At 39.0% G+C, this 25,255-nt stretch overlaps 2 protein-coding genes across 2 annotated transcripts; both read right to left on the reverse strand.

Annotated features, from left to right (window-relative positions):
* Positions 1-557: 557 nt before the first annotated feature.
* LOC105211247 (cadherin-23) lies at positions 558-19,939 on the reverse strand. Its single transcript, XM_011182594.3, has 9 exons — positions 19,777-19,939; positions 16,246-16,480; positions 6,354-6,718; positions 4,771-6,268; positions 4,452-4,713; positions 2,753-4,367; positions 2,367-2,669; positions 1,160-2,292; positions 558-1,089 (listed from the first exon to the last, which is right to left on the reverse strand). The coding sequence occupies exons 2-9, from the start codon at positions 16,466-16,468 to the stop codon at positions 969-971; spliced, it is 5,520 nt and encodes a 1,839-aa protein (XP_011180896.1). The 5' UTR covers positions 16,469-16,480; positions 19,777-19,939; the 3' UTR covers positions 558-968.
* Positions 19,940-21,106: 1,167 nt separating this feature from the next.
* Positions 21,107-25,089, reverse strand: LOC105211236 (uncharacterized). Its single transcript, XM_011182583.3, has 2 exons — positions 24,321-25,089; positions 21,107-23,686 (listed from the first exon to the last, which is right to left on the reverse strand). The coding sequence occupies exons 1-2, from the start codon at positions 24,450-24,452 to the stop codon at positions 21,395-21,397; spliced, it is 2,424 nt and encodes an 807-aa protein (XP_011180885.1). The 5' UTR covers positions 24,453-25,089; the 3' UTR covers positions 21,107-21,394.
* Positions 25,090-25,255: the final 166 nt, after the last annotated feature.

A 25,255-nucleotide genomic window follows, 5' to 3' on the forward strand; every position in this document is an offset into this window, starting at 1 on the left:
CATATTTGTACATATGCTCCAAATTTCGAGTGAGACATATGTAAATGCTCAATTACACGTGTTAATTTCTACAAAACACGCAGAATTCTATTTGATTTCCAAAGCATTTTGACGGCCGCGCCGGAAAGGGCTGGCTTTTGCCATTCAACTCGGTGGCAAATATTTGGAGAATTGTTCGTGGTTAATGTGTAAATATTTTCCGTTATTTATAGTGCACTTGTTCTGTATAAATTAAGCAAATGGGAGATAAGATAAATTCAGGCAATGATACCAGGGAACATACAGGAGCAAAATACAGAGCGTGCAGTGTAAAGTACGGGCGCGAAAGTGCGAATTCTAATGGAAATGTCAGCAAAACGGATGGGTTGACATGTGGGCACAAAATAAAAAATAAAAATTGAAATCGATATTTTTATTCGAAAGTCACTTTGGATTGCGCTAATTTCTGAGGCACAGTCGCATTTGCCTAGCGAATTCACCAATCTTCATTTATTTATTAAGGAAGATCCACATAACCTAGTTTGGCAGATGAGGAGTACATCATCTAAGCTGTGAGAAGATTTATAATAATTAGGCATTCTTTTTTGATTACTTTGTCTTGCTTAGCTAACTAAGTCGACTTATTCTTTATTTACACTCTGGAGATACATATTTGATTTCTTAAAACTTATAAGAACTGACATGTTCCGTTTTAAAGTTACTTACATAGTAAATCATAACCATACAAATAATAAAGATAATAAATGTACAAACAATGAATCACAGGCATATTATTAATTTTTACACACCGACTTAGTTCAATAAAATTAAATAATATGCGCAGTCTTGCTCACTAACCATAAGAATAGAGGGACCTATAGACTTAGATATATTGAAATTTAAAAGTACAATCTTAGGACTAATTGCGTCAACCATTCTATGCGCTAATTTAATTAATATTTGCCTACACTAGTCCAAATGACTGGTTGCTATGACAGGGGACCGTAGATGGGTTCCGAATAGTAGAGCGTGGGCACACCCATGCCCACCGTATAGGGTTCTGTGGGAGCGCGTGAGGCTTGCAAGCTGCGTTTCGAGTGTTTTTTGTATCTGAAAGTTAGACGAAGATTGAATTAGATAATTATTGAATGGAACTTTTTCGCTTTCACAATTCACTTACTTTTTCTTCAGGCAGCAGGCCGTACATGCCGCAACAATGGCAGCCAGACCAATAAAAGCCGCCAATATGACTAGCCAAGTGCCGGCTGAGGTCATCATACTCGCCGCGACTTGCGGCTTACGCACCGTACACAGCTCCACCTCGCTCACACCGTACTCCACATATGTGTCGAAGAGTTCTTGCTTCATCTGCTCGGAATGCATGAGCTTCTGCATTTCTTGCAGTGAGATCGCCGCACCGTTTTTGAACATTTGGAAGCACGAACTGGTCGCTGTGAAGTCCAACGTGTAGTCGGCACGTGTCAACACCTGTGTATCGAGTATGTGCAGTTCCAAACCGAGCGGCTTCAACTTCTGTTGGAGTTTCTCTTGGAAGGGACGTATGATGCCTTGAATCTCGGACGGTGGTCGGGCAAAAACGAATTTCAACAAAGATTTGTCCCGTATAACGAAAATCTTTAAATTGTTGAAGGTGTGACGTTTCACACGTTCCGAATTGTTGGCGCGTATCTTCATCTGGAAGTAGCCATCTACATAGTCGGAGAAAGAGCCGCCTGTACGCAGCTCGCCGGTTCGATTGTTGAGTGTGAATAGGTTCTTCAACGGTCTCGAGTCGATCTTGCGCGTACGCTTGTAGAATTGTGGCACGAAGGTGACGTTATCGATGGAGTAGACTATCGGCGGCGCTTCGGCATCAAGATCAGTCGCTTGTACTGTGGTTATAACTGTATCGATGGGCACATTAATGCGTATGCCAATGGAGGCGTCTTTGTGCGTGAATTTCGGCAGATTGTCGTCTATATCGATCACTCTGATGGTCACTTGAATGTGAGACAGATCTTTAGGTTCGTATTCATCGCCTACAAATGAGTAGAAGCTTTCACTATGCTTGAAGCATTTCACCGTTAATGTATATGATTCGACTGATTCTCTATCAATTGGTCGGGTGGTTTTGATAATAGCCGCGTTATCCTCGGTGCGTTCAATGACGAATACATTTTCGTTATTCCCTTCTAATATTGAGTATTTTATGAGTGCATTAGCGCCTATATCCTCGTCAATGGCGCTGAGATTGCCCACAACCGTACCCTCAGGCTCTTCCTCAAGTATGCTAAAAGTCAGGGGCACAGCGTCCTGAAAAAAGCAAATACAAATAATATTTTGATAAAACAACTAAGTTAAAGTATATCTGAAGGATTTAATCTTACAACTTCGCGAACAAAATGTGGCAAGTGATCATCTACGTCTATTACTGTAATTTGTAATATCCGTGTAACCGACTGTCGTGGCTGCCCGTCATCCGACACCTCTAGAATTATGTTGTATGTGTCCTTTTCTTCGCGGTCCAAGGATTTCAGGGTCGTTATAAGACCAGTCTTCTCGTCGATCGCAAAAGATTCGGCGTCAGCTGTGTCTTCCAATATTGTGTAGGTGAGCATACCCGAAGGCATATTGGGATTGTCAGGATCACTCGCTATGACTTGGAACACTGGTGAACCGATTGCAGAGTTCTAAAGAGTAGAACAATAATAGAAATAAACACACATTTGCGTAATGAACTCCATAGAGTTTCGGGAAAAAAAGATTAGCTCACCTCTGTCACATTAGCCATTTGCCCCAATTTGGGCGCTACAAAATATGGTATACCATCATTGGCACTCACGTCGCCTATGTACACAATGACGGGCACATCTGTTGCCAGCGACTCTTGTTTCGGTACTTGATTACCGTTATCTTGTGCCCTTATCACCAATTCATAAGGCTGTGAACGGCCCTTACCAGTCAATTCTCGTTTACTTTTCACTTCTCCACTTACTGCGTTGATCTTAAATAAATCTTTTGCATCGCCCTCATCCAGCAGTTCATATCGCACTTCACCACCTGGTCCATCATCAGGATCGTCAGCGTTAACTTTCAGCACAAATGCATCGACGGGCGCATTCTCCGGTATGACACCCGTGTAGTTCTTCTGACTAAACTCCGGCGCATTGTCATTGACATCCAACACATCAATGGTCAAGTCGACGGTGCTCTGTTTGGCGTCTGTAGGTCGTCCGGGTGAGTCCTCGGCTTTTACTTGCAGATATATATGTGGAGTACGTTCGCGATCAACGGTCTGATTTACGGCAATAACTATTTCTCCGGTGGTGCTATTAATCTCAAAGAGCTCTGCGTATTCGCCCTGCAACGAATACACGATCTTGTGATATCCGAGTCGTTGATCGCGTTCATTGAGCGCGGCGTCTTTGTCAATCGCTCTAACATGCGCCACTTTCTCTGGATGCATTTTATTTTCAATGATTGTTGCCTTATAAGCTGATTCCTCGAATATGGGACTATTGTCGTTCACATTTTCTACAGTTATATTAACTCTGGTGATCGTTGAGCGCTGACCATCGGCCGAAGTGGCTTTGATTTGGAAGTCAAAGTCAGTTTTACCTGCCTCGAGTGCTTCGTAGTCCAATCGTTTTCTCAATATAATTTCTCCTGTGCGCTCATTGATTTGAAAGTATTCCAGTTCGTCGGGTTCAACGAGTTGGAAGCTAGTAATCGCTGTCTGCGTAACGGGATCTTCAGCTTGAAGTATAAAGAGAGCACTGTCGATTGGCATTTCTTCCTTCAACACAATATGTATCACCGGCTTCGAACTGGTCCAGCCTTTGTTGTTAAACACCGGGTTTGTGTCTTTGAAAGATTGTACATAAATTGTTATCTCCGCCGTATCAATCTGTCCTTCGGGATCCACTTCGGCGTTGAGATCGCGCACTTGTACACTGAATGTGATCACGGCTGCCACATCATGCCTCAGCGTGCTGTTCACAAATATTTCGCCTGTTCCACTATCAATGCGGAAGGCCTCCTCCGGTTTGTAGTTACTACGATTCGTTATACTGACACCGGCTTTTGTGGTCGCTTTTACCACCCCAGTGATGCTATATTCCAGTTTGGAGAAGAGATCTTTGTCGATAGCGCGCACTTTGAGCACACTCTCACCCACTTCTGTGCGCTCAGACACGTAACCCGCATAGCTGGCGTGTTCGAACTTGGGTTTCTCGTCGTTTATGTCTTTGACGTTGACATATACCGTGGTGGTGGCTGTTTCCGGTATGGGTGTGCCAGCATCCACGGCGTTTACAGTAATCTCAAAACTATCCATGTTGGCATCGCGATCGATATGCGCGTGAGGAGAGACGGTAATAAGACCGGACCTGGAAGAAAGAACAAATAGAGAATGTCATTCAAGCAAAGAAATACCTCAATCGCTTAATTCTAAGCTTTGCGACTTCTCTTACATTTCATCAATTTCGAAATTATCATTTGCTCCCACAATGCGATATCTTAGGAGTTCGTCAAATCCATCGGGGTCATGTGCTGAAACCATGGTCACATTATAGTCAGCAGGAGCATTTTCTGGTATTGAAACACGATAACTAGGCGGTCCAAGCACTGGCACATTTTCGATATTCTGGAAGTGTCCCTTGAATATTGGACGCTGATTTCCACTAATACCAACCCTTATTAAGACTCGTGTTGTATTAGTTAAGGGTGGGATACCTAAAATATTGGAGACCTTTTAATATACAGTACTATATAGAAGTAGACGCAACTTACCGAAGTCGGTTGCTGAGATCACGAGCTCATATTCACCTCGTTCGGTGTCCATGGATTTTGCCAATTTATGTAAAGTTATCTCACCACTATCTTCATCAATTTGGAAGACATTTCCCGAAATACTATTCTCAGATACAATCGCATACTTAACACGCCCGCCACCCTGCGTCGGTCCATCGTAATCATGAGCACGTATAAAGAATTGAGGCTCGAAGCTCGCAGTGCCTTCTCGAATAATTCTTGTATACTCATCGCTTTCGAATATTGGATAATTGTCGTTCACATCGAGCACATCTACATAGAGAATCGCGTTGGACTCGAGACCACCACCATCTTTGGCTACAATTGTCAAACTGTAACTGTTTTGTTTCTCATAGTCCAATGGCTTCTGCACATGAAAACCACCAGTGTCCGGGTTCACAAAAAAGTTGTCGGACCCAAAGCCTTTCAACAAATAAGTGATTTTGCCAAACTCATTGGAGTCCTTATCAGTAGCCTTGAACACACCGAACTCTTCGTTCATTGTGGCATTTTCCGGAACGGCAAAGCGGTAGGTGTTTTGTTCGAATATGGGCGCATTATCATTGATATCCTGTAAATTGACTCGAACACTCGCTTTTGATTTTTCCTCCCCATTCACTGAAGCAACTAGCTCGAACTCAAATTGTCGCAGTGTGGCATCGTCAACATCGTAATCCAGCTTCGTAGAGTTTAGTACTCGTACAACTACCGGTGTACGACCCTGTGCTTCTTTAGGACTCACTGTGAAGATATCTTTCGAGTTTCTAACATCTCTCAATGCCAACTCATAACGGCTATTGTCACCCATATCACGATCATCTACAAATACCGACAAACCCGGCAATGCCATACCCTTACCCAAGTTCTCTGGTATGGAAATATTAAAGTAGTCTTCATTGAACTCTGGTATATGATCATCCACATCAGTGACCACGATCGTTACGCGCGTTGTTGAGTAATCCGCTTGCGGTTGACCGTCGATCAGCTCTGTGGCTCGTACGGTGAACACATACACGCCGCCGTTTTGCAATATCTCCGGATTCTCACGATCCAATGGCACATTTGTGGTTTTCAATGTGGCGGTGCCTTCCTTGGGATCGCCAAATGGCTCCAACTCGAAGTGACCGAAATGCTCATCATCCAGCGAGAGGGTGATGTCACGCGGTATGCCAACGTCACCGTCAACCGCCTTAATGGTCAATACGCTCACACCGGCCGGTGTGTTCTCCGCCACCGTGGCAGAGTACGGCGCATTCGTGAAGATTGGCGGTTGATCTTGCACGTCAACCACGTTGATCGAGACACTGGCGAATGAGGTCAATCGGTTGTCCAGCGCGCCATCCGACGCGGCCACCGTCATTATGTATGACGGACGGCTTTCGTAATCGAGCGACTTTTTCAGCGTGACGCGCGCTGTGTAATTACCATCAGAGATACGTTCCGCACGCACATCAAACGTATCACAAATATCATTCTCCTACGGGGGACATAAACAAGTTCAGCAAATGAGTTGTTGCAGTGCGCTTTGATTTAATAACAATGAGTGCTACAATTCAACTAACCTGTACACATTTGATGGTCAAAATGGCATTGATGCCCTCATCACGATCGATGGCAATAATACGTGGTTTGATTTCCAATTCCCCGCCCACCGCCAGCGATTCGCTAACACTTGCCGAATAGGGACGCCCAATGAAGGTCGGATGGTTGTCATTGTAATCGCGCACCGGTATTTCGCGACGCAATGAAATCGTGTTTGGTTCGGTGCCATAGATGCCCTCATCTGTTATGCTAATGATCACCTCGATGGTGTCTTGCGTTTCGCGATCAAGTTCTTGTCGTAGGCGCACAACACCCGTTTCACGGTCAACTGAGAACACTGGCCCAGATATGCTGTACTTCAAGCGGCTGCCCTCCGGGTCGATACCTGAAGCAAAAGAAAAACAATGAATGGCGAACATGAGAATTGGGTCATCAAGTTTAGATTTATTCCATGGATACAAATGGCATTCGCTCAAAGCTTTGAGTTGAGAAGTGGCAAGTCTATATTCATACATGTCTATGTTACATAGCATTGTCTTTCTGGTGAAATTATTTCTCTTACGATGAGAACTTAGAGACATTAAAAGCTAATAATTTAAAAGATAACATCAATATTCGAGAAAAAAGGGTGTTTTTAACAAACCGTTGTGAAGAAGTCTAAGTTAAAAGGCGACCACCCTAATGTCTTACAAACACACAAGCCGTGTGAACTATGCTAATTTACGAATTTCCCATAGCCTTGTTCACACTTTTATCAGCTAGAAACTCATTGCTCTATATTTCCATTGTCTTTGTTCTGACCTGGACTTACCGCCAGATTGTTGCCGGCACTTTGGCCATTGCGGTGAAGACGACGGAAGAAGCGTGGAAATTGTGCTACGTGAAGTGCGGCAGTCAAAGTGTAACTGCCGCCTTGGTTCCGTTCAGTTAAATTGAGATAACCTCGGCATAATTGATTGCTTCGGCTCATGCATCGCCACCAGTGTGTGTACTTGTGTTGCTGGTGCTGCTGGAAAAATTGGCGTGGGTTGAGGCAATGAACTTCATACTCGTAGGTGTTAAAATAAATTGTCTTTGCCACTGTTTTACATTTTAACCGTAAAAGAGAAACTTCATTGCAAACCGTTATATGTAGCTAGTTTAGGTGTTACGATGATTTAATGCAGGCTATTAAGACAAGTTGTACTTTTGAATAATTTGACATATTCTCTGATTCATTTTAGTGAATTAAGCCCCTTTCTTCAAGTTTTAAGGTGGTTTCCATCCTTAGTAAACATCTCATTAAGATCACGAAACTGTTAAATGTGTCTCAGAATAATCTCCTTAAAATTATTGAATTCTCCATCATATCATCGAGACCAAAAAAAAATGTCTAAGTAGAGCTTAGCCAAGTCAAGTCTTGTTACGATTTACGATTACGGGACACCAACAACTTGACTGGACAACTTCATAGTCTGTGCCAAGAAATGCCGTAGAATTTCAAAATTTATATAACGATTAAATAGGAAACGTGTTAAGACGAACTTATACTCAAATCTAAAATGAAAATCTTACAAACTTACAATCTAATAAATAATAGATACTTAGGAGGCAAGTGAGTAAGTGTGATGCATTAAATGGACCAAAAGTTATGAGATCATGAATCATGTCTCTTGCGGCCAAGCAAACAAAAGAAAAATGGAGCGTGCGGTCTTTTATTATTATTTGTGACAACAAAAACAACAACAAATGATTAAAATGAAAACTGGTTCAACGATCAAGCTGAGTTGGATTGTCGTTGAAGTTGTCAAAACGTGAACCGAACCTCAAAAGACGCCACCAAAGCAAGTACTGGCATATTATTCACGATGGAGTACAGCAAGCTTTTCACCAACTCGCGGTTCGTCAAAAGGGGAGCAAGCGCATGCGCGACGCAAAGCAAACAAACGAAAGAGACATAATGAAAATAATTATGTATGTGAGTGGAGGCGGAATTGCTGGCCAAACACCCTTTAAGACGGCCGGTTTATGGGCCTCAATTTTTGCGGTACAAAGAAGTTACCAAATAAATAATAAAATCCAACAACAACGGCACAATGAACAGAGAGTGCAGAAAAGCCAACTAAAATATGTTTGAAGCGAATAAGTTTCTACGCATTTCACACATTTTGCTCCGCAACGCAACCAAATATTTACCGACATGTGCATTCTATAAATGTGGCCAACTCGTGTCCGCCGCTTTTGGTATGAATGACCAAAACAGAAGCCCGGAATGCTGTGTCTGACAATGCTGTTGAGCCGGCTGAGGCGCGCTTCCTCTTTTGGGCATGTCTCTCCAGGCGCGCATGCGTAGCTAACTAGTACATGTGTACTTGCATTCGTGCTCATTTGTTATGTACAATTTTGCAGACGAGTTAATCGAAGTTGGTTTCTTCCCAAAGGCAGATACCGCAGACATCCAATCGAGCGCCTAAGCCTTTCAAAGACTACTTTCTAATTACTTATATTTTCACTTGGCTTCCTCGCCTTAATCGCCACTTGATTCACGGTTAATCTAATTATACTTTAATGAAAATAGATTTGTGAGTCCGCAAATGAAGCTGGCTCTTTTGATAAAGTAATTATCAAATGACGTGAGATCAATTTGCTTATGCGGTTGTTAATGAAGTTGAATTATTAGAAGGGGAATGGCTCAAGTAAATATAACTACAAGCTTTTTTTTCAAATAATATTTTAGTACTTTCTTCTTCGTTCATTCGTGTATTTCTTAAGGTATTAAGTGCAACATTCAACTGCATGGGCACATTTAAATTTACTTTAAATTTTTAAAATATAATTAAAAATAAAAAAAAATTGTTTATGCATTTGTTGTATATTATTTATTAAAACGGTGTTATATTATATTTCAATTAGTGAGTACTTGAGTATTTCATATTTTAATTTATAGCGATATTATATATATATATATTTATAACGGCTAATGCTATCTACCTGCCGGTTAATAGGCGAGTCGCTCTCCTCATGCGTAGCCAACAACTAATAAGTTGTTAAGAATTTTGATTTCATGCTCTGCGAAGCATGCCGCTAAATTCACAGTTTACTCTATATTCACCTCTTCATACTAACATATGTATATGCTTTAGTATTATTATCTAAATTAATAACAACAGTAAGTACAAATATGAGAATGTAAAATATTAAAATACACTCAGAGATGGAAATCAAATTATTTGAAGAGATTGTATTTGAAAGATATATGCATATAAAGATTGTTGTTTAGTAGTTGCTTTAATCCTAAACTGTTATGGGTTCCCCTGTGAGTTGATTGCATAAACATATTTTGAGAAATTTATATACATCTATCTAACATAACTCTCAACCTCATACCTGACTTCAACTTCTAGTGTTTACTTGTGAGTAATAATTTTCCATTCAGTGTACTTTTGCTCCAATTTCTTTGTGTCTTCTTGGAGCCACATATCTTCATAGCGTGTTATTTATTTCTTTTCTTTGTGTTGTTTCCAGTACTTTAACACAAATTGCGCACATTCGTGTATTTTTATTAAAAGAAAGTGTGAGGCATAATCATGAATAATATCTTCTAACTTGTTTGTAACAACAGATTTTTTAGACTCTCTAACATGTAGGTATGTGTGCATACCGTTATGAGCACACAGAAGTTATGTCAATATTACCAGTTAGTAAGTGTAAGATCGTGTGGAGGCATTACTTTAGAATCGGTAAATTACGTAGAGCATGAAATAATATTTTCTTTTCAGATTTGTGGTATATTATAACAAATCAAAATATTAAGCTTTTCTTTGCTAGCGAATACCCCACTTAACTGTTACGTATATCTTAGAATACAGAACATTTTAGATTCAAGTTTAATGAATTTGCTTTATGCCGGCTTTGGTTCTCTTATTACGCCTGAAAGCTTCTCCAAGCACAAAACGCTATCATTATCTACATATTTGCCCTATATGGAATATATTATCAGAAATAGTCTTCGAACTCATCACTATTTAAGTCTCTTCTTCACTTCTCCTGCTTTCTGAATTCAATATCTTTCTCATAAATTTGGGAATATTCATTGATATTTAAATCAAGCTCAAGCCGAGATCGCTCCCATTTCCATATAAAACACCACAAGCACGTGTATACTCACACATATGTGTATGTATGTATGTGACTAACTGTAAATTCATTGTGACTTCAAACAATGAGGTGTTTGTCTATGTGTTAACATTAAATTTCATTGCATAATTATTTAATTTGCTGCTCGCTGATAGACGAGGCCGATTCGAACGCCTCTTTTAAGCACCTCATAGCACACTCAGACGCATTGAGATAATAATTATTATAATGAATAATACGAAAGATGAATGTATGTCTCTATCTAGTAGCGCTCCATCTACATAACCGTGTTGCCTCGGATAATGAAGACAACAAAGCTGATGTCTTTCTGAGGCAACAATGAGAAAATATAAATTATACACCACTTGCACTAGGTGTGTGTGTGTGGGTTTGTGTGGCGCACAATGTGACTTAATGAACAAGTGACAAGCCGCTGGAGTGACGGAACGCTAAACTGACAGCTTGACAAACCGGCGAGCCGACCGAGTGCCAGTTGTCTGAAGAAAACCACAAATGGGCGAGTGTGTGTGTTTGCGCCGGCGCGACGCACCGCGCAGATAGCGAATCTGCCACCGGTCGCAGCCGCAGCCGCCGCGTGTGCGAGTAACCTGCACTCCCTGCCGTTGAAATGGAAAGTGGAAAACTGAGAATACAAACTGAAATACTCGAGAAAATGGAAAATATGTTAATGATAGGTGGTAGATAAATAAAAAAGACGACGGCGAGATGTTGCGCCAAGACGGCGGTTAAAATGAAATGTGCGATGGAGTCGCCGCGACACAAAAGACGGGCAAACCGAAACCGGCTGCAAAGGAAGTGTGTTGATGAATTAATTTGTGGCAACAGGTTGTTTGTCTCTCCGCTGATGTCGCTGATGTAACAAATTAAAAATCGAATAAAGTAAAGGAGTAGCGCCATAAAAGTTTGCAGCCAAATATGCAATTGAAATATACTTCGACATGCTGCATTTTTTCCCAGGCTTTTGATATCGCTGTAAACATCAGATTTTGTATTTGTTTTGTGTACATACAAATAAATTTATAGGAAGGAAGTGAAACGACAAATGTTTGTAACACGAATGATTGAAGTCTGCGGCAAAAGAAACTGATTGGACCTTATGTAGCTGTTCAGAGTGTCAGAGTAGCTATGGACCTGGAAACTTTACCGTAGACTTTACTATGGACTAGATCTTGGAAAGTCTTGAGCTTCTAAGAAACTTGGTAAAAGTGAATCAGTAACTAGAATTTACATTTCGACTTGGAAGGTAAAAAGATTTGTCTTCTGGTTTCAAAAGTTAATCTCAAGTTGAGTCCAAGTTCTGGTTTAATTCGTCTAGTTTGGAAGGTTAAAAAGTGATTTTTTTTTGAGTAATTTTTTTTTTTCAGTAATTATAAGGTAAAAACATTTCTCGAAATTGAATAATTGAATCGTAAACGACGGAACCAGGTCGATAAATATATAAAGCACCGCCATAAAGAATGCTGAAGCGGTTTTTATAACTTCCTATGGATTGTCCGGTGTAATAGTCGGTTGGCTGAGAACAAAGTTACAACCTGTTTGATTTTAATTCCAAAAATGTTTTTAGATGAAGTATTAATAAATTGAAGGAGTTCAAAACTGCTATATTAAAAAGTATATTCTAATCAAGGTTAACAGGATATATTATTTATATTTTTAAAGTCTGAAACAACATTTATTTAACATTTATATCTAGTTTTATTAAATTCAATATTTATGGCAAACTTAATAAATTTATACATCTTTGTAGATATAGCAGTTCTAGCATAGTTCTACATACTCAACTCAATTTCGTTTTTCCCACAGTATTCGTCCAATAAAATAAATAATTTATTTTATATTCAAGCCGTTCTATGTCTTTATGTGTCTGTGTGCTAATTAAAATGCACCTTGCAGTTCTGCAGAATGCTGCGCTTGCCTGCCATAATCGACGGCAGTGTAAATGCACAACACCAAGTTCTCACGTTACGCGTTCGCAATTCGACAAGTACCTGCTGTGTGTGTGTGTACGATTATGTAAATATGGAAATGCGCTTGCGCTTTGGTAGGTGCTTGTGTTTGCAGAAAAGAAGTTTACGCAAATATTTTGCATATTTCTTTCGCAATTTACCCACAAATGGCTTGTGTTTGTTTTTCTCTGTGTGTTTCACACTTTTTGTTGTTAAAAGCTTCTGTGTTGCAATTTGCTTGCAAAGAAATAAATGTAATTAATCCGCAAAGTTGTTAGAGGGGCACTTGCTTGATTGTTGCGGCTTGATTGTTGCGCCACCGCTTGTGTTGTTGTTGGGAGTGACACACTTTGTTTTTAAGTACATACAAACGTACATTAAATTGCACGGTACATTTTATTTAAAAAAATTTCATAAAATTTAATGAAAAAAAATTCGTCCATTCCTGAGCAACTTATAACTGATAGCCTCGTTTTTTGAAACAAAAATGACAGGAGATGTGTATTTGTTACTTGCTCACCTATTTGCTCAACTTTAATTGCTAACCCATTGACATTTCATGTATTATTAAATAATCTTTGAAGTGACTGTCTCATTGACGGACAAACTCTGACTTTACTACCCTGAACTAAACTTTTTTGCTTTTATGTTTCCAGAGTTGCATTGCGATGCCATAAAAATCAATCTAAAATTGCATTTAACGAAATTAATGCTCAAGCAATTTTATTACACATTTTGGAATATTTTTTTATTTTATAGCCGGTGATGGTAAATATGCCAAACATTGTAGTTTTGAGCTCTAATTTTTCGGAGTGTTACATACATTTTTGAAAATTTATGAAAGTTATTTTATTAGCCCAATATTTCTAGTTATTTATGTGAAGCTTTTTAGAATTTTGATTAAATTTTATTAATTTTTTAGAATAAAAAATTTCAAACAAGTGGCAACTCTTTCAAAAAAATTATAAAATCTTCCGACAAAATTATTTATAAAACTTGTTTTGTTTAAACAGCTGTTGCTTTGATTATTTATTTATTTTGTTTAAGTTTTATTGTTAATTAAGTTAATGCAGAATTTAAATAGGTAGTCACTGAACTTTTTTATCTTTAAGCTTCGAATATCAATTCGAACAAACCCAAATACCTTCAAATACGTGTCAATCTTCACCATGGTGACGCTGACACGTACAGGGAGCGTGACGGAATTTCGTTTCGTAACACAATTTCGTTGCAGTCGTTTTCGGTTCTACTAATGTGCTAAAGTCTCACTCAACAAATATACATATGTATATATAAATCTATTTGCAAAATATTTTGAATATTTTGCCATTCCATTCCGTGACTTATTTTACAACTACATACTGAAAGAATTCCAAATTTCAAAAGTGTTCATATAACTTAATTTCAACTTTTTATCACCTTTTTATTAAAGTACCTTATAAAAAGTGTAATTGTCTAATTCTAATTGTCAAGCTCTATTTACATGCTGCAACCGCTCTGTCTCTGTATGCGCAAGCGTCTGTTTGTATTGGCTTTGGGTGTGCAACGCTGTGCTATGCGATTTACTACTTACTTCACATAACTCACGTAATTAGATCTCAGCAATTCGCTGAGTTTGTAAGTTTGCTTTGCATTTTGCGTCGAGTCCAACTCCCAAACTGGTTTATGTACTTTACTTTACTTTACTTTTATTATTTTTCAGTTTTTTTTTTTGTATTTGGTGCACCTACACGATTAACCTTGTGGTACTCTGATTGTTTCATTGAAGTTGCTGTGTGGCTTATGTATTCCACTAGTCGAGATTCGACAGCAGCGAGCATATTCATAAACACACGTACACACATACACTGAAGCCGTATACGCGCTTGGCTTGAGAGTCTGAGCTCGAAATCAATTTGGCTAATATGATTTATTTTAAGGAGTGCTGCGAAATTAATCACTATTTGTTCGTGAAAGTTTTTGTGGCGCAAATAATTTCGATGTTTTTGGTTTTTTTAAGGCAATAAATGGAAAATTATGTACGTATGGTGTATTTTACGTGTTGCAAAATATTCAGAATGTCGACCTATATTTATTCGAGCTCAATCTACCAGGTTCCTTTGGTTTTCAACCATTGAGCGGCAAATACACAGCGACTTCAATAGAATGGTACTGAATTTATATTCATCATTAGTCAATTATTTATCATAAAAACATGGCATATGAAAAATAATCGACCAATCAGCTTAATCATAAACATCATCTGAAGTCCGCAAAACTACACAGGTATATATGATATATGTATATGATTGACAAGTGATACTCATTTGTCATTAGTATTTCATTCAAATGTTATTATTTATTTTTTTACACACATCTTCTATGCATAGGTATGTGCAAAGTCTAGCAGGTCTAGGTGGCACAGCCTGAAGTCCGCATTGTACAAGCAACATGGCTTGCGCCACTAGGCCAAACCACATCATAACCCAGTTATGGCAGAACAATGCCTCACATGCGCTTAGTAATTAACCTTTTTTTACTCTTTTCCTCACTTGCTTTGCATGGCTGTTCTTTGCTGAACAAATGAAGATAGCCAAGAAATGTGTTGTAATTGTTGTAATGTGTAGAAAAATACTTTGTACGAACCATTAAAAAATGCATTACTGTACATATATATGTGTGTGTGTGTGTAAAGCAAAATATTTCTAATGAAATTTCACGGAGGTCTCAAGCACCTTTCTATTTTGGTTTTCCTGCGAGCTGACGCAGTTGAATTTTGTTGAGTGAAAGCTGACCAAAATTAAAAAATTACTTCAAGTCATTGCCAGAAGTTTTTTTCCTCAAGCATTCATACACACACACACACACTGCACTGAGAGAGAGAGATGCCTACAAAGCTACGCACAAAGGTGATCAAGTGAACTTTTGACTGCCAGCACCGGCTGACTTTCATGTTGCTCTGTAAATAGTAGGCCGACGGGCGAAGGCCTTACCGCCAGAAATTCGCTGAGTGTGCATTTATTTGGAACGTGCTTTTTTCGGAAATTCTTCACTCGAATGGTTGTTGGCATGCAAGGCTTTTTTATGTTTTTGTTATTGCATGTTTATTTACTTTTCGAGATGATTGTTTTGCCCGATATTTTCGTTTGACCTTTGCTGCATCAACCAAAACCATTAATGGAGCGAATGGTCAGGAGAATGTTGGAATTCTAAACATTTTGTTGGCGGCAAAGGGAATAACTCTTCACTCTTCTGAATCTCATTGTGGCATAATTGATACACAATAGCGATACAAAGAAATCATACCCTGATTATTTCGAAGTATTTTTTACAAACTGATTTAAAGGCAGTCACCTAACGAGTTGTCTTTGCAATATAATAGGAACTGCACGCTTTTGAAATATCAATTTTATTTGAAAGTAATTGCAAAACAAATCCGTTTCATATAAAGTGGACATGAAAATCCATTTAAAATTCACGAAAAACTGGTTGGGAATGGCGAAACTTGGCGCAAGAACTTGCCCGCCATGGCAAAGCATAAAAAACTCGACAACTAAATCCACATTAGCGGCAACGGTCCGTCAGCCAAAGCCGGACGATGGCGCCGACAGGTGCTTGCAACAGCGCATTCAACACACACACATATTCACTCACGAGTCCATAAATACAAGCTTTTACAGTCAGCCAGCCAGCCGTCGTAATTACTAAGATAAGTAGATGTGTAGATGTGTGTTCGTGTTGTGCGCATTCGTTAGCACTCACTTATGCGAATGTCATTAAATGTAAATGTGGCCAAATCATAAATTAACAACAATAACAGCAATAACAGCAACAAGTGGAATAAACTTACCGCGCAACTGATAGACCGGACTGCCGACTGGCGTGTTCTCGAGCAAGCTGAAACGTGACATATCGCCGCTGCCGGGCACAAAGTGTGGCGCTTGATTTTGCGTCTGCGCATGCGCCCCATGCTCCAGGAGTTGGAGCAGCAGCAGAAGGGCGGCCAATAGTGAAGCGGTGCTCCTACTGTAAAGATGGCACCCATGGGTTGACGTCGGCGAGGAATTCCGCATTTTTCGGCACCTCTGGGGGGTTAGACGTAAGAAAATGTTTTCTGAATTATTCTGCTTTAAGCGAGTAAGTAGTCTAGACTTGCAAATGTTGTTGCAAAATATTTGTTTAAATTATTTTTATCGTATTATTTTTTATTATTTATTAAATAAATCTTTATTTTTATTATTAATTTTTTTTATTATATATAAGTTTTTTTATTGTATATTAGTTTATTATTTAATTTTGTTAAAATTTCTTGTGTGCCCAATTATCGAAGAAAAATTATTAAATTAAAGCGGTTAATTAAAATTTGCTGTTAAATAAATGATTAAGTAATTAATTTATCATAAATATTTTTAATTTTAGTTTTGCTCAAACTAATTTAAAATTAGTTACTAAATTATTATTTATTAATTCTTTGTCGCATGCTCGCATATCGGCCAAATCGCGCACTTCACGAGTTCAACATTCTTGTCTTGGCTTCTTTGCTGGTGTTAACCTTGAGTTTCGATCTGATTTCATTGGCCAAGTAGCGCCTCGAGTGGCGCAGATTTGTGTTTGTTATTGTTTTCTATGCATTCTATTCACATTTTCCCATTTGTGTTGTTGTTTGCGCAGACACTTCTGTTGTTAAGCATTATTGGTCATTGCTTTCGAGCAGTGAAGTCACGATTTTTTTCCAAATGGCTTTTTGTTTTAATTAACGCCGATTGTATTCGTATTGTAGCGCGTAATTGCTGGTTATTTATTTACAAAACTTGATTTGCATGTTGGTCTCACTGCATTCTTGAACGATTTGTAGAATTCTTGGTTGTAAAATTTTATGTGAGATTTGTGTTTGTATGCATACTCATTGCACCGACAGTTGAGCCAAGTTGTGCATTGAATTAGTTTGATTAGAAGTATTTTACAAGAAGTAGTTATTTTAACTTTTGGACTTTTTGGATTGATCTATACGAGTATAAATACAAGTTATATAGAACTATACTCTTCCTCCTATCGTGGTTTCTTCCTTCTTTTATTTATATGCTCTTTATTGCACAGTCTTCATTTTTGTGGCTCTGTACTTTTACACTAACAACTCCAAACATCAAAATGGCTCAAGATGACCCAATGAAAAATGCAGAGATCGTAATCAGTAAACTGTCTTGGACTTAAACCTACTGTTGAGTCTTCATTTACGATATTTGAACTAATTTCTACAATATCTTTTTGCGCCAAAACATATTGCGAAACTGCCATTGAATTGTTTTATACTCCTTGGTAATTGTATCATTTTATTTTCTTTTTATTTCAAAACAACAATTGCTTAAAGGTTGGGTTATGAAGAGAAACATTACATTGAAGAGCAATCGCAAATTTACAAAAGCGTTGACAACCAGCACGTTGATCATCTTCAATGAAGTTACATAAGTAACTCTTCAATAAAAAATGGCTCGAGTAGAAATACAATTGAAATATAGAAAATAAGTGCTTTGCAATTGCAAAATTTTCAAAACGTAAATTAATTAAAATCTTCATGAAAATTTTCGGATGGAGGGCATGAATTTCAACATTATTGATTATGGCAAGGTGGGCTAAAAATCCTCCTATAAGTATGTGATATGTAAATTTGATTTTTTGATTTGAAAAACTCTTTCGGAAATAGTTGGAGTATCGAATTTGTTTGTTGTTGTTGTTTGTTGAAATAAAAATCATATTTTCTTGAAATAAAACTGAATTCCATAGAAAAATATCTTTTCAAAAATCAACTTATTTGTGGATGTATAGTCTTGACAACCTTGAAAAAGATATTAACATACGGAGTTGAAGTTAGAAAAATTACGATCAAGTACTTTTTTCTTCGCAGTCTCAGAAAAAGCAGGGAGAGATAGCAATATTCAGTTTTTGCAAACAGGGTTACCCTAGAACTTGTAATATTAATTGTTTAGCTGTTATTATGATTAATAAAAGATATTGGCATATGTGTGTATGTAAATATGAATATTAGAACGGACTTCAAACCTCATAGTGTCATATATATGAACCGCTCATTCGCATACATGTGCAAATTGACTTGATCTATGAGTGGCAAATTAAGACATGCTTTGATGCGTTGCTTGACTACAGTGAGACATCCCCAACTTAAACCAATCTTTGCTATTTAATTTATAAATATACAGATTCAGTCAAATACTTGGTCCTTTTAGTTCAAATTATTATTCTTTCAGTTGCTAAAAAAACTTCCACAGCTCAATTCAATGCAATATCTGTTCGGAATCAATATCTAGCTGAAGTAAGATATTAAGTTACAACAAAGCACGTTCTACTGTACGGCACTCTCTTATGCAAAACTAGTCACTGTTTATGACGCAGCTTCCTAATATTTGTTTATACCTTTATGATATGAGCACCTAATAGCTGCGAAGTGCAAATTGTGTGGAGAAAACAGCCTCGCTTTTCGCTGCCTTCCCCATTAAGGTGCAGACTCGGCAGAAGCCAATAATACCGAGACTCATAAAGCAAGCAACAAATTTACGGTAAAATCGCGGTCATGCCAAGCGTTAGCAGCAAAAGAAAGCAGCTGCGAGCAGCCAGCAGCACACAGCCTCCTCACCTTTCGCAGCTGCCGGACAACAAGAATGAGAATGGCAAACACAAACAAGTTTTGCGCCGAGAAATTTGCAGCCTCTACAGCAGAATTTCTACTTCGACACTCAGACGAAGACGAGTATGTATTTGTGGGGATTTGAATTTCAAGTTTGAAAAAAGCAAACACATTTTTACAAAATTTCAATGGGAGAAATTTCAGAGATCTTTGGTGGCTTATGGTAAATTTGCAATATGTAAATAGAAAAAGACCGTTCACTTTCTCGATTTTGTTTGAAGTGATTGTGTCGTCGATTTGCTAAATTAAAAAAACGATTAAAAGCTCACACTTTTTGTTAAATAATATTAGCAACACATTTGAAGACGAAATTTTTTTGTTTTCTGTTTTGAATATTTTTTTCTTTTCGTCTAATCAAACTTGTTTAATTCATTTGAGTTGTTTGTCTAAAATCTTTTGCGCATGCGTCACCTAATCACAGTTTCGGCAGCTGGAATTCGTTTTTCGTCGCGCCGTTTTTGATTTATGCAAATCACTTTGAATAGATTATTTAACTTCTACATTCTGAGTAGGAAATTTTAATTGCGAAACACATTTGATTTCCAATACCAGACATTCTCCAGCTTTTTTTACATTTGAACACATTTTCACATTTCGTCGGTTATTTTGTTGTTTTGTGCAAAAACTCGATTTGCCTGACCGCCGTTTGTTTATGCTCTTACATATGTATTTCAAGATTACCTGATTCCACAAACACACACACACTATTCTGCTTTATATCCACACTTTTGTTGTTGGCTTTTTGTTTTTGCTTCTTTTATGTTATTTGCACTTCGACCATCGATCACGAAAAGTACGTCCGCACGCCACGACTCATTCTCAAGCAATGTTGGTTACTCATTCATAACTCTCACCTTAATACTCGCGCAAGACTTCAACGCCGAGACGCTGCCAAGGTGCTGTGCGGTGTGGTGAATATCCGGCAGAAGAAGTAAATCTTTGAGCTGAGAAATACTGGTTTCGATGTGAAAAGTGTTTGAGTTTTGAAGAATATGTTCATCGACGGGTGTTAGAAGCGCTACAGATGTATACATATGATGTATACCATAAATCTATTAACATGTTCCACAATCATCAAAACTATATGAATCGTTGAGAGTTACTTATTATTTAAGTGTAAATCTTGTATTTAAATGTCTCTCTTTAATTTTTTTTGAATGCAAATGTAATCTTACTAACAACCATTCTGGAGATTGAAGAAATACTTACAACCTCCACCACCCTAGCAATAAAATATCTACCTGAACTAACATTCTTCTCACCATACAAACCAGTATTTCTGCAGAGCTCAAATCTCTTTTACCTTCTGCAGTACTCATTAAGGTATTGTTTAGAATGAGTGTGGGAAGTGAATTGGCAGAAAACACGAGCTTGGATTATCTTTTCTCAGTCTTTCTTTCATCGCTATTTGGAAATAAAACTAACGAAACAATCAAGCATACCTTTAGGCGTAAAACATTAGCCATTGCTGTGAGTTAGACAACAATTTTTTTTGATTATTTAATTGTGATACAGTTAGGTGCACGATCTGCAGTAAGAAACACTAGTAATTTTTATTAATGGAAGTAATTTCAATAGTTCTGATCAAAATCCAAAGAGTTAATATTTAATGTTATGAAAATATAGATTCAGGGATATACTCGTAAGATTTTCACAGGAAATCTTCCTTTTTTTCTTTGCTTGGAACAATCACGTTGATATTTTTTAAATTATAAGATCATATAAGATCATTAACCTAGCTCCGTACCTTGTCTTGTAACAACAAATTATTGTCTCTAGTTTTCAAATACAATTCATACAACATCTTAACGAAGAAGAGCTTCAAATAAGCTTTCAGATTGAAAGTATAGATTTACAGTCAATTAGCTTAGTCGGGTCTTCTGATAGATTACTAGGGTCTTATATTAGATGAGTGAAGATTTTTCGGTAGCTACTTTCTACAACCTCTTACCGAAAGATTTTTAAAAGCTTTCAAGCACATGTGAAAGTTAAAACTACAGACTCCACCAAATTATTAAAACTTAACCATTTATTTGTCATAATTAAATGAGACATATTAGTACATTTGTATTAATAACAATATAATAAATAACGAAAACAACTTCTCTTATCACTAATTCTAACAAATATTCGCGTATAATTTTGTTCTTATTCTTTAAAAATTGTTGAAGCATTACACAATTGTTCAGAGAATTATGAATATAAGTAATCTCTTTCCCACTACACCAAAGTTCAGCACATTTGTGAATGGTTCGATTGATTCACACATCGGTTTGATATGTGTTCGTCTTCTTCCCACTTACAACGCATCGTCGACTTGAAACTTGATCAAATCCTCCACGGGGAAACGAAAGAGCGAAGCAGCTTGAGCCTCCGATGCCAACTGTTCGACACTCGCCGAATCGCTGCGACGTTGGAAGCTGCTGTGTGTACCGATGCGATCATAATTAGCGGTAGAATTCTCCGCGACGTCCAACTTGTTGCTTACTAAAGCTTCGGCATGCGGCAGATCGGTCACTTCCTCGGCCACAATAGGATGTTCAAAGTCGACCAGAGCCTCGGGTTCGGAGCTGTCACTGCGCGAAATTTGCTGCTCCGGTGAATTGGTTGAATTCGAGTTACGCGACTGATGACGAGGCTCCATCGGTGACAGAGATTCTCCCTCCTCCATTATTATATTACGATTTATATTTTGTGGTGGATTATAAAATGGATTATTGGAAGTGGGTGGCGGTAGTGCTTTCTGCTTCTGATTCGGGAAAAGATTCAGGTGAACCATTATTTCATTCTGATTGCCTTTAAAGCCATTTGGCGCGCCGCTGGCACTCACGCCGCCTGAGTTAGGTAAGTGTTGTGAAATGTCGAGTGGCATGAAGGGTGTTTGGAATTGAGACTTTGAAATTTGGTCGGGGAAAGTGATTTGCATGTTGCTCGGTTGCGGCATGTGAGGCGCTAGTTGGGGCTGCGTAGACGATGGAAATCTAAATGGAGCAAAACCCTGTTGGTCATATGCGTGGTTGAAACCATAGGCGGCCGTAGAAGGCATCACTGGAAAAGAGTAGTGGTCGAGAAAGGGATTGCGAACGGTATGTGGTCTGCGGGTGGACGACGACATTTTTACTTCGTCGAAGGTGAAAGCAGAAGGTTTGAAATCCCTTGTGGGAGGTAACATCGGGTAGATATCGAGGTTAACTTTGAGGGGCACTCGTGTCATTTTTGCTCGCTGAACGTCACTCATCTCCAACAATGGCTGATATCCCGTCATGTAAGGATCCGTGGCGTATGGGCGCTGATTGCTGAATTGCTGTAACATCATGTTGGAGTTTGCAATTATCGGATTGTTTTTGTTCTTCTTTTTGTTTTTCGAAAGATTACTCTGGAGTTGCAAGGCCAGCAGGTTGATATCGTTCGGTGAACGTGGTTTGAATGGATAAATCTGATCCATAGCAATGCGTTGCTGATACGGCGCATGGGGCATCATATTCAGGATGGGTGCGGGAAAGGGTTTCATCATTTGCATGTTCATCGGTATTGGCATGGGTATGGAGAATTGCATTTGTTTCTTATTTCGTTTGCCACGGAAGAAATTCGCTATTCCGCTTGACTTGAGATTTCTCAGTGAGCCGGCGATATGCAAGCCCGTTGGCATCATAACCATGGGCGGAACTTTACTCGGTCCACTTCCCAACTGTAATTGATGTAATATATCTTGTATATTTCTCACGTCGCCATGCGCCTCTTGTGCCTTCTTGAACTCCTGCGGCAAGGGACCATCATGAGGAAAGTGAAAGGGTTTCGGTTTCTCCTCGTTTGGAAATGTCGAATTGATCGGTATGTCGATGTATTGACGCCTGCTAAGCAACATCGAAGGTTGTCGTGAGGTGAGACGCGGTGGTCGTGGTATCTGATCACGCAGATCACTACGCACTGGAGTCATTGTAGACGAACGTCGCGGTAATTGCTCGTACAGATGCATGGATTGCCGCTGACGTCCAGCGCCAATATTCGCATTTGGCCGATATTCGCTGTCAATACCATTGAGCCGCCCCTCATCTCCCATATTGAATGGAGCGCCGCCACCACTAGCTGCGGCGCCAATAAACGGTATCGGTTGCGGTCGTCTCGCTTTCGTACGCCATGTGCCATAAATCGGCTGTTCATATACCGAACTGGTGCCGCCACCAGCAGCCTCTCCACCGACGCCAACATCGGCACGCTCTAGTAAGTACGCCGTTTCGGTGCTTTCGCCGGTGGCATGCAGCTTTTCCTCTTGCTCATGCTGCTGTTGTTGCTGTTCGTATTGTTGTAGTTGCTGTTGTTGCTGCAAGTGCGCCTGAGCGCGCATCTCCTCCAAGCCGTCGATTTTGTTGTGATTTGGCGTTCTCAACGGTCGCGTTCGCGGCTGCACCGCATGCGTTGCTGGCAACTCGGTGCGCAGCTGCACTTCCTGACCATCAATCTGCACCACAGTGGGCAGCGTTGTGTCGCCGCTTGTTGGGTTGTAGCTCTGTATGTTGCGCGTGCGCAGTGCTGCGGTTTGGTTCTGGTTATATTCAGCAGTGGATGCAACCTTCACTATCATCAGGGACATCTGCGGTTGGAAGGAAACAGGCAAATGGAATATAGGAATTCAAAAATTTTTCAGTTATATTGATTTACACCTCATGCTATGAAGTGAGTTCCCCAATGTCTTTCTTTCTACACGTGGATATATAATCTAAATATAAATCTGTATTTCTTATGGTACATTCTTGGGCAAATAGATAAATACTTCCAACACCACTAGTACCTGACCCAACACTCATATCTGTATAACAGGAAAGGACTCCAATTTGTATAGAGTCAATAGCAACAACACAATTTTGAATATCTTTCTTTCCACTTGTCCCAAAGAAAAATTTAAGTAATTCTGCTTCGGAAGAAAAACAGATATGCTTCATCTGGTAACGCCTTTGAACCAACAGTTTGTGCGAATACTCTTAGGAAACGATCTCATTTGATTCAATGAGTATACTAAAGCCATTCAGCCACACCCACTTTCTGAGAAATATACTCTAGTTTTAGTCGAACCAAAATGTACATATGATGAAGCATATTAATATGAGAGACCTTATAAGACTTTATACTTTATACTTCAGTTTCCTTCCTATATGAAAACTTAATTCAATACATAATCCCAAATACCCAAATAGTTTATTAAAAATCAAATAAGGATATGGACTTACAAATATAATGCACATGAGTAACATTCCGACGATCCAGGTGAAAAGGCCCAGGTTTACAAAGTTACGCTGCTTCAGCAATTCCTCTCTGAAAGTATCCAATTTCGCATACGGTATCAGATCCTTCAGAAACATTTTCTATAAGTGGCCACACTCCGTGTCGAATATCCTTCCTGACACCCGTCTGTTTCGACTCAACTCCTCAAAGTCCAGTAATGATTAGCTCAGCGCGATTGCAATTCTCAGCCAAAACTGTGCGACTTCTGACACATTGCGAACACAAAACATAACTGTGTGGAAAATCGCAGCGGAAAGCATAAAGACCGCGGCGATTAAAAGGAAAGTTCCACCGAAACGGCGGCGCGCGCCAACACGCAGCTAAGCACACGTATGCGGGCGGCTGTGGGTGTATGTGTGTGTGTTTATCTGTAATCAACCTGTAATTGAAAATACACGAAGCAGAATGTTAGTTGTCGGCAGATGTTGTTGTGATGAAGTTGTTGCATACACGATATGTGTGTGTGTATGTAGACACTCGGATTCACGAAATGATTTCATGATTAATCCCAATCAACGAATGCAATAATTATTCGTACAAGTAAATGCTTAATTCAAAACTCAAGCAAACGGTGAAAATGAAAATGAAAAGGCGCTGTTACTGTGTGCAGATCGCACATCGCAGATCGCATAGAAAAGACAGCGCGGCGCGCACTTGCTAACAAAATTAGAAACCGTAAAATTGCAGAAAACCCCATTGGCACCATCTTCTTCATATGGTGATTGTACTTTTTGTTTGTTTGAGCTAAATACAGCGATTTACTTGCACTAAACAGTGAAAATGGTGCATTTAAAAAATCGGCGCATTAGGTTGTTTCAGAAGTGCTCAGATGAGGACTATGGAACAAATTGATTACGAGTCTATGCTAACCTAAGTTCCA

The sequence above is a fragment of the Zeugodacus cucurbitae genome, chromosome 4, assembly GCF_028554725.1.
Source record: "Zeugodacus cucurbitae isolate PBARC_wt_2022May chromosome 4, idZeuCucr1.2, whole genome shotgun sequence".
In the NCBI taxonomy this organism is placed as follows: domain Eukaryota; kingdom Metazoa; phylum Arthropoda; class Insecta; order Diptera; family Tephritidae; genus Zeugodacus; species Zeugodacus cucurbitae.

Coding starts and splice junctions, on each gene's coding strand:
- LOC105211247 (XM_011182594.3), bottom strand. CDS start 16,468: ATGCGGAATTCCTCGCCGACGTCAACCCATGGGTGCCATCTTTACAGT. Junction 6,719..16,245: donor TCCGGTCTATCAGTTGCGCG/GTAAGTTTATTC, acceptor CTTTTGCTTCAG/GTATCGACCCGGAGGGCAGC. Junction 4,714..4,770: donor GATCTCAGCAACCGACTTCG/GTAAGTTGCGTC, acceptor CCAATATTTTAG/GTATCCCACCCTTAACTAAT.
- LOC105211236 (XM_011182583.3), bottom strand. CDS start 24,452: ATGTTTCTGAAGGATCTGATACCGTATGCGAAATTGGATACTTTCAGA. Junction 23,687..24,320: donor TACTCATGTGCATTATATTT/GTAAGTCCATAT, acceptor TTCCAACCGCAG/ATGTCCCTGATGATAGTGAA.